Here is a 13,335-nt window from a genome sequence, read left to right as displayed (position 1 = left end):
TCACTCATATAATTTATTTGATTTTTGTCCATTATGCTGCTGGCGGCCATTCGTCCGACCAAACCCACTAACTGTCTGGCCCATTGGACTTGATTGTACTTGGACAATCCTGCATTGCTGGCTTGCATGTTTTCTACTGTTCAGACGTCGATGTTCTCCTTGGGGAGCCAATCCAAGCGGAAATTTCAGCACACACTGGCATTGAGCTGGCATATGATTCATTGGCGACCATCAGCCTGGGTAAGGTGAAATTGTTGGAAAATCATGTTGGAAAGAATAATTTGTATATGTACAGTGGGGATGGTAAAGCACAACACACAAGCAGTTAGTGTGGCATATAGTAGATGCTCGGATAGGGAGTAGGCGGTTCATAGATTTACAAAAATAGTCCTGTAGTGAAGTGAAGGAAAAGTAACCGAAACACATTAACACGGCTCGCTATATATATTTGTATACCAATTTTTTACGAAGAACCTCCCAAGGTCATCAATCATCAGAAACCTCAGAAGCTCATGTGATGTTTATCAAGTCCCTGGCACACAAATTTTTTTGTTTAAATGCGGCTTCTAAACTCTTATTGGGATTAATTTACTTTAAGATTAGAGGAGCTACACTTAAAGAGTTAACTTGGCTGTCACAGAGTGATATTTTGATGCCCAAGAAAGTTTCCCAAATTAAACCTCTTTTGGGTTTTGGTGAATCAAATGGGCCCTGCCACCGAGCTTATACCTTCATTGTCTACATTTTATGGAGTACAAATTCTTGCCACAGAGAGAGTTGAAAGGATTCTGCATCCTACTCGACTCTATAGAATAACGAGGAACTCCGCACAATGACTTGTGTAGAAACTGTTCCGACGAATAAGAGCCAAAAACTGTCATGCATCTAGTAAGTGTGATTGCCGTTCACTAGGTGTGAAGTCCAAGCTGTGAGGTTTTTTAATGAACTTAGCAGTGAGGAATAGTTGAAGATACGCTATCAATGGGATGGATTAAAAAGAGATATAGGGTGGGTCATGTAAAATTTGCTTTTCGAATCGGCTATAATCAATATTTTTTCAAACTTTTTTTTATTTTGAAGATTGAACATTGTCATTTTTGAATGAAAAATAACATCGTTCAAATAACTGCCACGACCAGCTTTACAGTAGGCCATTCGATCAACCCAATTTTTAAGTAAATTTTCGATTGTTTGGGCTCCAATTTCATTAATGGCAACTTCGATTTCGTGTTTTAAAGCATCAATCGTCTCTGGATGGTTCGCATAGCATTTGACCTTAACGGTCCCCCACAAAAAATAGTCCAACGGGCTTAAATCACAGCTCCGAGGCGGCCCATTGATATCGGAATTTCGGCTGATTATTCGGTTTTCAAAAACGGTAGCCAAAAGTTCGAGTGTAACTTTAGCAGTGTGACAAGTTGCACCGTCCTGTTGAAACCAAATGTCGTCCATGTCATTCTCTTCAATTTTTGGAAACAAAAACTCGTTGAGCATATCACGGTAATGCTCGCCATTTACTGTAACCGCGGAAGAAGAAGAAGACTCACCACTTTGGAAATAGGTTTTCAATATTTCCCAATTTTGTTCAAGCGTATAGTGTCCCATTTCGTAAATGTTAAACCTTTAAGTAAAAAATAGGTGGTTCAAAAAGCAAACGCTATATGGTCCACCCTGTATAAAGGTGAGCCTGGGTGGCTCCCGAGCTCAACGAAAAAACAAAAATCATTGAGCAACACGCGATCATAAACAGTGTTTTTTGTACCGAATTGTCACGCGAGATGAGAAATGGTGCCTATACATCTATATGTAGCAAAGAAAGGAGTGGATGGATCCAGGAGATACGCCAAAGCCGAGAGTCAAATCGGATCTTCATCCAAAGAAGATCATGATTTGTGTTTTGTGGGACTGGGAGAGCATGGTGCACTGGGAAATGCTCGAAAAAAATGCCACAGTCAACAAGGAGCTCTACATTGCCCAGCTATACCGCGTGAATGATCGTGAATAAAATGAAATGGTCAACCCATACTCCTTCACGACAACGCCAGGCCCAATGTTACACAAATCGTCAAAGCCGCACTCCAAGAGTTCGAATGGAAGGTCCTTCAGCATCCGCCGCATTCTGCGGACCTTGCACAGACCATTTATTATCTTTTCTGCGCCCTGTCAAACCATATGATGGGCGTTACTTTCGATAGCATAGAGGTCCTTTAAAAACTGGCTCAACAACTTCTTTGCCACCAGACCAGGCGCTTTTTGACGGAGCGGCTTCAACAAATTGGTCGAGAGGTGGGAAGAGGTTGTAAACAAAAACCAGCAGCAACATTGATTAACTTATTGCATTAATTATTTTTTTTTTTTTTTGTTTAAATTAAAGTTTTTGGTAAAAACGCTACGAACTTATTCCCCAACCGAATAGCTTTAAAAATATTACAGACATGCATTTATTCGTTTCGAAATCGTTTCATACCTGCTCTTAATTTACACACTTAGCCACTGAAATTATAATGATAAGCTGCCTAACGTCATCCACAACCACTGACACATTTTCGCCAATTAATAAGCAGTTGTCACTCATTTCGCTTTAATTTCGATATAAACTTAACTGCTTGAATTGTTTATATCAAAAACTTTCACTATTCCCACTTTAAAACGTCTATAAAACAATTTTTACGCAATTTCTAAAATTCTTTGCACGCACGAACATGATTGCTAACTGCTGTTAAGCTGCATGTAATTTGAGCACGAGAAATGTTAACTGTGTTAAGGAACATGGGAATGTTAAAGAACATGGCAATGTTAACATAACAGTGAAATCTCTTGTTTTAAATATTAATATTTTCAATGTTAATACCACATTTTTGGCGAAATGTAAAATAGATAATGCAGAAATGTTAATTTTATATGCAGTATATTTTGTTTTTATGCGGGTTTTTTATGCGTCTTGCGGTTTTTTTTTTTAATTAAATAATGCATGTCGACCTATCGGTATATATGTACAATATAAACAAGATTCTAAACCAGCTAAGCAAAAACTCATCACAGATTACATCAGAAATGCTAACCCTACAAGTACCCTACACCGCCTGCATCACCATCCAGATCAGACGTGTACATTTCCTCAAGTGACGGAAGTGATTTTACGCCAAATCCTAAACGAATGCGCAACATGCGGGTATTGTCTGATTCTATTTCTGACGATGTAAATTTACTTTTCGATTCTTACGTTTCTTAAATAAAGATATAATTTTCAAAAATACAATGTTTTGTTTATGCGATTTTATTTAATTATTTCAGATTCATGCGGTCTATGGAACGTATCTATAGTTATAATATGGGACTAGTACCCTTTTTTTATGCGATTTTATTACATTATTTCAGATGTATGCTTCTTAGCACTTTTGAAACGTATCTATAATTTTACTATAGTAGCTTTTTTTATGGTGTTTTTTTTTATGCTGTTTCTTGCGGAACGTATATACCGCATAAAAACAGAATCTACTGTACAAAAGTTTTCTTTCTGTGTACGAGTATTCGGTTTTTACACCACACAGCACCACATCAGTGACATCAACTACACATCTCTGCCAGCTACGTAAATCTGTGCTACTTGTACTATTATAAATTTACAAGCACTCGAGAACACATTCCTATTATGTATTAAATTCTAAACTGGGCATGATTTGTCATAATAAAAGGGATACTCCCAGTACAATAATGTGTGTACTACAAGTAGCATAAACTAGGAAAATATTTATTTTAAAATCTTATCTGTATTTTTTGTGGCATTATATTGCGCGCATTATAAGCTCGGACAAGTTATGACTTGTTGGAATACATTTTTTCAAACTAGCATTACCAGGGTGCACTTGTATATGTGCAGTATAAATACTTACATATATATGGGGCTTATTTTAACTTTTATTGTGACTCTCAGAAGTTTTCAGAGACTAACTTTTTTCTTTTCTTCGTTCACAGCGAAAATTGTTCATTGCTTCTTCCTGTTTCTTTCTACTTTTATTCATACTTTTTCTTTCTACTTTTCTATCCAGCCAACGCCGAATTGATATACCGTGTACTCATGCTGCAGGAGACAGTGGGACGTGCGTTGAAAATCTCACAAGAAGCCGCCGCACGCATGGAGGAACTACAAATACAATTGTCCGTGTTGCAGCGCCAGTGTACTTACCGCGACCGGCCGCTCTGCGACACGTTGCGGATACGAAGTTTTGAAGAGAATGGCATTATTGATGCACTCAAGACGGTTGGTTAGCCGAATGTTTTTGATTGTAGTTAGATATGTTGTTGCTTTTGTTGAATTTTTATTTTTATTTTTGTAGCATTACAAGCAGCAGCGACGTTTGACGTTTATTTGTGCGTTTTTTTTTTTTACTTTAATATACATATGTACATACATATATTTTTTTCTTTTGCTGCCTGGTTTAGTCTGCCGCGCAGCTGTGCAATGCTTTGAGTAGTTGCTCCGCTGGCATTTGGCATTTGACAAATGAAATTTTCATTTCACGTTTGCGCTTCACACTTTTGTATTTTTTTTTTTCTTTTTATTTCACTTTATTTTGTAAAGTTATGACTGCTATTTTGAGCTATGCTCTTGTATTTCACTTTCTTTACTTGTGTATGTATTTTCCTGATAACTCCTTTGCTTTATTCCCCGGTAATATGTCAGCTGCAAGAGGACCAGACAATCTTTCGTATGCGCTACTTGGGCGAAATTGAATTTGGTGCGACTGTCAAGAATTTGACATCTGAAGTTGGTGTGTCACGTTCAATTTTCAGTAATTTCCCGCAACAAGTTAAGCACGACACAGCTTATGAACGGAATTGTGAGTAGTGAATCATTTTTTTTGCTCGATTTGATTGCTAAGTGCAGCTGTAGGCTTAAGAAACGGTTACACCGATACGCGTGAGGGTAAACATTAGTCGTAAATACAAGGATATATTTATATATATATGTATGTACATATGTATGTAAGTACATCAGGAAGTCTGAATAAGAAAGCCGTACCTATGCGTATTCAATCCTTTTGCCTTCCGCTCAAAGCTCGCTTGCGAAGTGAGCAGCAAAATAACAGATAAGCAAATTTAGAAAACAGAGAGCACACGTGAAGCATGCATGGAAATAGCAATTTTTCGAAAAAATATTTATTTTATTTTATAGTAGAAAAATTGAATTGATAGGTTTTATTAAGGGGGTCCCCCAGTGTGGGGGGTCAAAAAATAGTCGATTTTTGGGATTTTTTTTTTTTGTAAGTAGGAATGATTATTCGAGAATCGGACAGAAGGCAATTTATTATATATGTATTAAACTGTGTTGATGTAAATTTTTATTAAAAAATATTGAAAATTAACAAATTTATGTAAATAAACGTAACGAGTTAAAAAAAAAATGACGTAATCTGGTGGCAGCGATACTGCAATGAATAATCATCTGGAATCAAAAATTCAAAAATTGTATTAATCTACACAATAGTGGCTATCGTTGTACGTATCCATTTTTTTTTTTCAAATGGTGGTGATTTGAATTTCGATGCCTGTTTTTCACCATTTTTTTGATTTTCAACAGACAAAAAAAATAGTTATTTTCAAAATTTTGAAAGTCGGCTACGTACCACGATAGCCAAGCCAAAAAAAATGTTTACCACATTTTCTTAAGTAAAGGGTGATTTTTAAGAGCTATAGGAAAGTTTTAAAAAAAACACACGTAAAATTCAGAAAATGCATGAAATTTTTATTTAAATCGATAGTATCCATATAATTTAATGTTTGAAGATTATTTCAAGCAAATGTTGACCGCGACTGCGCTTCAAATGGTCCATCCGCTTAGTCCAATTTTGGCATACTCTTTCCAATCTTTCGGCCGGTTTCTCACATATAAATGCTTTAATGTTGTCTTCCAATGCGTTAATTGAAGCAGGCTTGTCTGAATAGACATGAGCTTTAACATAGCCCCCAAAAAAATAATCTAAAGGCGTTATATCGCACGATCTGGGTGGCCAATTGACAGGTCCCGAACGTAAAATAAAATGTTCACCGAACTCGCCTCTCATCAAGTCCATTGTTACGCATGCTGTGTGGCATCTGGCACCGTCTTGCTGAAACCACATGTCATTCAAGTCAAGCTCTTGCATTTTGGGCAAAAAAAAGTTGGATATCATTTTACGGTAGTAGCGCTCACCATTCACAGTTACGTTACAATTCGGACCATCTTTGAAGAAGTACGCTCCAATGATACCTCCAGCCCCAACTGTCACCTTTTCTGGTAGCTCTTGCAATTCTTCTGGCTGATCTTCACTCCAAAATCGACAATTCTGTTTATTTATGTAATCATTGATCCAAAAATGAGCTTCGTCGCTGAACACAATTTTTCGATAAAAAAGCGCGCGATAAACTTTCTTAACAGAACATGCATTTTTATAATAAAATTCAATGATTTGCAAGCGTTGTTCGTTTGTAAGACGATTCATGGTTAAATTATAAACCAAACTGAAGATGTTTGACAATGAAACAAAACAACGAAACGTGCGTCAGCTGTTTAAACTAATTGTTTAAAAAGATAATAGCTAAAAAATCACCCCTTAGTTATACTAACAATTTATGCAAAAAAAACATCGATTTTTTCGAATTTTCACAGTGGCGTTCCCCCGTAATGCAGAGTAATAGTGAAAACTTCAAAATCGTAAAGGAAGAAAATAATACTCAAATTCTTGAGTAATTTTTGATTTATTGGAGTTTGAAAATTATTTTTATGATCTTTTATCCCTTTTACCCCCATAAAGATGCCCTTTTTGTAAACTTATGCAATTTATGTCAAGAAAAACATTCCACGACCAGCTAGTTTCGATATAAAAAGATCTTTACAAATCGAAGCATTCTGCGCAAAGTTATTATTATTATTATCAGAAACATATCGACTAATGCCGTCGCGCCAATGATATTATGGGTATGCTCCCACTAAAATAGGCCTCCCCTCTTCGGCTTACTTCCTCCCGATTTGCACTTCATCTAGGGTGGAGCCGCGATTGTGGTTATCAACCACAAAAGAAATCTGCGTCCAAGCTCTCTACCTGTGACGTGTGGAGGTTATACGTCGCTGATAGTCTTGATTACTTTCGTTATGGAGCAGATGGAACTTCGAAAGTGTGCATTCCGTGTTATCTGCGTACGCCTGAGTCGACCTCCTCTGGAACACTGTGTTTCATGTTCGGGTAGTTCGGTGTGATCAGATGCGGCCCTGGGCATTGATATAATTTTGGTCTGCCTGCCGCTACTGAAACAGCTCTATTGTTCGCCTTTCTTCGCCCTGCTTGCGTAGCGTACGCAATACTTGCTTGGCAAACTTGCATGTAGCATCCCAGCAATGGTGCCAGTTAAATATGTCTCACTTGGCTGTCTTCCAAGGATCGTAGCTAAAACCCCACGTTCTTTTTCGAATCCTGGACAGTAGAAGAGTACGTGTCGCGCGTCATCAAACTTCTCTGTGCTGGTTGGACAGTAGTGAAGCCGACCAAACCTATGCAGATAATCCAAGATGCAGCAGTGTCCGCTCAGCATGGGAGAGAGGAAGTAATCCACTTCTCCGTGTCTTCGTCGTAACCACGTAGCAAAGCTAGGGATGAGTTCGTATGTTCAACGGCCTTTAGAAGAAAGATCCCACCTTCGCTGCCATTCGTTAAGTGACGCAATTCGCTTTTCAAACTTTTGGTCCCTTGTTGGTTTTGCACCCTGCCTACGATAGAGACGGTTTAGTTCACGTGCTCGGATATCCAGTGGGATTTTTCCCGCAATCACGCAAATTGCATCCTCCGAAACTGTCCGCTTAGCACCGTCTATTCGCAAAGCACTCACTCTAGGACCACACTTAGGACCAAATGGAAGCGGCATATATAAGAGGATGGAGTCTGTCAGTAAGGCTTGTGACTTTATTTTAAAAGATATAGAGATATGTATATGAGTTTTTCAAGTTCGGCATAATTGATGGGTTATGGTCTAGGAGATTTGTATACCCGAGTGCACTAGTTCAGAGAGGTATTATAACTTGGGAAGGTTTGCAAATTTGGAAGTTTGCTTAATTCTACTAAATGTCCCTGTGGTGAAAATATTTTGAACAATCGTATTTATAGTGCGATTAGATTCATATTCGGAGCATATCCTAACTACTTAAAAGAAAATGTTTTGGACCTGCTTTATAGCGATGGGGTTCAAATAATCCGGAAATTCGCGATAACACAGGCGTACTTCCCTTTCTGCGATTTTCCATTTATTGTACATCCAGCTTTATTATCGCATCTTCTGGAACCATAAAAGCCTTACCGTCGCTGGAAGCCCTTTGACTGATAAGTTCTTCCCTGCTTCTTCTTAACGCAAACGTGAGTGATTTACTACAAACGGAGATTGCCACCTGTAGACTTTTTTCTTCCGCTTCCTCCATCAGATTTTAGTCTTTCTGCTGTGGCGGTAGGTGTTTCAGTGGGTATTCTTTATATTGTACTGACACATTTTTTCCAAGATGAACTAAATGCCATTCAGATCATTTCGGGCCAGAGGCCATCCACTTTTTGAGCGGTTTTCGCGAGGCTGGCTCAGAGACTAGACTAATGGCCTTTGAACTTCCAATAGCAATATTTTTTATGAACTCAATAAAGTTCTACAAACAATTTTACAAATTACCAGGCAGTGTACACAGCGTCACTGCCCAACAGGTCTGTCATTTAATATAATTCATGAGCCTGTTGAGAATTTTAGAAGTAAGCGCATGAACCCCAAGCAACTATATTACCTAACATTTAATAGGGGTCTAGAGATCTTTCAGCTGATGAGCCTGCCGAGAAGTTGTTGGCAGATGTTAAGAGCCAATTTAAAGCTTATAAGCGCACTTTGTCTAGGCAGGGCCGTCGAGGTGATTACGGAAAGCATTTAAGATACCTTCCGCAGTGGAGTTAGGCTCAAACTAAGGGAAACTAGAGGGAAATATATTTAAATTTACTATGTTCTGATTGAGGGTAGAGTGCGCTAATAGGCGCTAGTGCAACGATGAGTGGAGAGCGTAACAACAGAGCTGTGATGCTGAGATAGGCTCGCGGCGACATAACGCGAAAAAGATAACAGAGTGGCTTGGCTACAAAAAAAGAATATGTGTAATCGAATATGTATTTCAGACGGGCATCTCATCTGCTCCGAAAACAAGGAAGACTTGTCTTCAAAGCAAACTTACATACCACTAGTCACCTTCAAGTCCACACAACAGTACACTTGATTATTACCTGTGGCGCATAATTGAAGCAAAGATTAGCGCAAACGGTTCTAGACGGCATCACCCCAAAAGTGGTGACTATAATGGACAAAGAAGCGCCACAGATCCCAGCTAAAACAAGTGATTACAGCTGACGGCGGTTTTATTAAACAATTTTCTTGTGAATGTCCATTATATTTACCAAGAAGCGTGTGAAAAAATATATTAATTGTATTCTTAAATTCAATATTCGGAGTTTACCCCATAAGGCCATTGAGAATTTCACAATTTAATCGAAGTTACACAGCAGCTAGCGCAGGCGTAAGGCAAGGTTGTCTCCTGTCGCCTCTTCTCTTCGCCTGCACAAAAAAGGCACCCTATGGAGTTTCACCAGACATCTTGAGGACCTGGACTTCGCCGATGACATCTGCCTCCTCTCTCACAAACTCTCTCACATGCAAACGAAGGCAGACAAACTAGTCGCTCAGGCACGCCCTGTCGGACTGCAGGTCAACATCGCCAAGACCAAGACTATGAGAGTTAACCACAATAACGCAAGGCAGATATTGATTGACGGATCCCCGGTGGAACTCATCGAAAGCTTCTGCTACCTCGGCTGCACTATCACAACGGTTGGTGGAGCAGATGAAGATGTCAACTGCAGGGTAAACAAAGCAAGGGCGGCGTTGGGGCTAATGCATACAGTATGGGCGAGCTCGCAAATCTCCAGGCGCACTAAGCTACGAATATTCGGCTCATGCGTGAAGTCGGTATTATTGTACGGAAGTGAAATATGGCTGGTCTCTAACACCATCACACAGAGGCTATAATCCTTCATCAACAAATGCATCCGCATCAACTGCAGAATATTCTGGCCAAACAGCATCTGGAACGACGTGTGTAGATTAACGAGGAACACATCCTTAGGCAAGTGAAACGAAGAAAGTGGCGATAGGTCACACATTGAGAAAACCACCAGATAGCATCACGAGAATGGCACTGGACTGGAACCCGCAAGGGAGCAGAGGTCGCGGTCGACCAAAAAACACTTGGAGACGGTCGATGCTGCGCGAACTAGCAGATGCCGACATCTCGTGAGACGATGCAAAAACAACAGCACAGAACAGTGTTCGATGGAAGAGTCTTGTCGAGGCCCTATGCTCCCGAGAGGAGTGAACAAGGAAAGAAAAAGCATCAGCCCTAAAGTTGCTTATATTTTCTAATTGAGTTCACATTCGGTCTGAAGCTTTTTTTGCTTTTTTTTCTTACCGCCGTGTACATCCGGATATCAGCATAAAATGGAATACCGAAAAGCCCTCGGCTTGCACTCGCACCATCGTCGTATGCTTCTAGCTCCAACTTTATGTCGGTTACTTAGTTCGTCTTTTCCTTTTCTACTTTCTTTTATCATGTCATTTCTAATGTACAAAACGTTGTTGTTGGTTCAGTGCCATCACTTTTAATGAATGCGGGTTGGCCTGGAGCATAGTGAACTTTAGATATATTTGATTTCAAGAAATAAAAAAAATCGCAATAATTCAATATTTACTGATATTACGAAAATTCCACATTCCATGAACTCTCCACTTCTCATGGCAGAGCATACATACAATTTAACCTCACTTAATTGACAGCTGCAAGCGAATTTTATGCTTAATTTACGCTGACCAAGCAGTAAACAGCTGCCGAAATGGCTGATTAGGTACTTCGCATGTTTGTAAGCAATTTACGTTATCCAATAATTTACTATTCCCAGATATACATTCTCCAGCGACTTATGCAATCTACAAACACACATACACTACTACACGCATACTAACAACCATTTTCACTTTTTTTACCTCCACAGATACCCTCGAACAGCTAGAAAGCATACGTCATCGAACCAAAGCCAACGCGCAAATGCTCACCTCAACTATAAATGCGCTGCTCGAACGCCTACAAGGCGTTTGGCCTGCACTCGAACCCAGCTATGCCGAATTGCAGAGTTGGTCGAACTCCTACTGGACAGCAGGTTGGGTGGCTGCTCTAGTCATCGTTTGGGTGCTGCTTTTCGGTCTCATGTCCTACTGTTGCTTCCTCTGCGAGTCGAACGTCAAGGCTGGTGTTGTGCTGCTAATGTCCGTACTGATTATCTGTTTGGGCAGTATTGGTATTACCTTCTATGGTGTCCTAACACTGGCCATAGGCGGGAATACGGAAGTTTTTCTTTGTCGTTCGCTATTTGATGAGGTGGCTGCTGGAAATGGCGGCACTATTGGTACTGCTGGTAATTGGGGTAACATCGCAACGGATGTGACAGATACAGCCACCTATCATTTGCTGGGTAAGTTATTCGATAAACCTGGTTATGTGTACGCACATGAACCGCAGACGGGCATCATCGGTGAACTGCTACGTCCAGAGGGTGTGAATCGTTCCATTGTAAACGTTAGCCTCGCAACGGCGCTCAGGTATGAATAAGCGACAGACACTACTGAATATTGAAAAATTTGGTGCTACTTTTTTCCGTACTCTAATGAAGCCCGCTTACTTATATAAGTAGTTTTGTAGCGCCAGTGAACAATATTGCCTAGTTACTTCTTAACCTCCTACCCACCTTATTCCATTCCTTCCCTTATATTAGTTGTTATGCATACAACGTACACTTATCGCAGCTCGCCCAAAAATGGCTCTAACTCGCCATTCGTATTGGTAAAGCTGGGAAAATACTGTTACGCAGCAATGCCATAAATCCAATTAGCTTGATACTGTACGTGCTTCTTTTTTATTCACCGATCTGCTGGCCTCACTCGTTTATATGTATGTAAATGTGTGCCTATTCGATGCCAGCGTTCCACTTCGCACAGTAAAACGACGTAAATTTCAGCTCCTTCGTATGGAGGCTATTTTTTAATATTGCTATAAGAACCTGTGAAGGTATACTTATTTATTGATGAACGTAGTCTACTCCTTCTCCACTATGAGGCTCCGTATAACGCTGTAGCGGCTTGTGTAAGCGTTATGTTAATGCCTGATTAGGCAAAATGAACTACTCGTAAACTAAGTTAGAGAATTATGTTATTCCCTGTGCACACCTATAGCGCTGCCCAGAAGCAAATTTGATAAGACCTCTTTAAGGTGTTACAGAACAGCTCCTAAGTAAATGCAATACACACCTCAACATCACTACACACAGGAAGCTTTTAGTGCTCCTTCACGAGAATTGAGTAGGCAATGGTTTAAGCAGAGAACGTAAGCTACACATAAGAAATAACTCTTTCTATGAGCTGTCCCCGTTTAAGAACATTATGCAGATGATGAGACCCTTCACATCCCAGAGAAGTGCTTCTTCCATTGTCTTAAGAGCTCTGGAAAGGGGGTAGATAGACAAGGAGGAAAGAAGAAAAGTATCAGAGAAAGAGACAGGAAAGAATAAAGATAGAGACAGAGGTAGTTAGTCCTGTGAGAATTTTCCAGATTCTTTGGTAAATCTATAAATACCCTCCAGTTTTTGAGAACGAATATTACTCATTCTCACGACATCGTAACCCAAAACTTGCAGTCTTGCTCTAGCAAAGACAGGACACTCACAAAGCAAGTGCTCAGTGCTATCCGCATCCTAAAAGCAAGACAGGCACATTGGGTCCTCAATGATTCCTATGGTAGTCATATGGTGACCTCATGGGTTGTGCCCTGTAATAATACCGACCATCAACCGAATGTCTTTCCTTCTACGTTTTAGTAAAAAGTTTGTCAGTTTTCTGTTCGAACTTGTCACAAAACACTTTGCAGTTTTGCAGGGTACGAGACCGGCCATCGTTCTTTATGTAGATTGACTGCATAATCGCTGATCCAATTCATGATTCGTGCGGAACTGATTCCGATTATTGGATCTGGCCCTTGTGGGGGAACCGCTGATCCACGGTTGGCCACTTCATCGGCAATTTCGTTTCCTTAAACACTGGAGTGTCCTGGAATCCATATAAGTACAAGCCTGTTCTGTCTTGCCATATAATTAATCATTCTTGATCAATCTTTGAGGTTTGCTTCGCGTTCTCCAGGGCCTTCAGTGCAGCTTAGCTGCCAGACCCTATTTCATTCTTGGA

At 39.9% G+C, this 13,335-nt stretch overlaps 1 protein-coding gene across 4 annotated transcripts in view; it reads left to right on the top strand.

The window, feature by feature from the left end:
• The window catches only part of LOC128866279 (prominin-2), a 69,275-nt gene that overhangs the window by 36,503 nt on the left and 19,437 nt on the right, over nt 1-13,335 (top strand). For all 4 annotated transcript variants that reach the window (XM_054106875.1, XM_054106877.1, XM_054106876.1 and 1 more), the window contains exons 6-9: nt 145-240; nt 4,050-4,261; nt 4,685-4,841; nt 11,097-11,700. In XM_054106875.1, the coding sequence (XP_053962850.1) occupies nt 145-240; nt 4,050-4,261; nt 4,685-4,841; nt 11,097-11,700 (1,069 nt within the window). The remainder of the gene's footprint in view (nt 1-144; nt 241-4,049; nt 4,262-4,684; nt 4,842-11,096; nt 11,701-13,335) is intronic.

The sequence above is a fragment of the Anastrepha ludens genome, chromosome 6 (genome assembly GCF_028408465.1).
Source record: "Anastrepha ludens isolate Willacy chromosome 6, idAnaLude1.1, whole genome shotgun sequence".
In the NCBI taxonomy this organism is placed as follows: Eukaryota; Metazoa; Arthropoda; class Insecta; order Diptera; family Tephritidae; genus Anastrepha; species Anastrepha ludens.
Note: the sequence above shows the minus strand (reverse complement) of the source record. Positions and strands in the feature narration are given on the sequence as shown.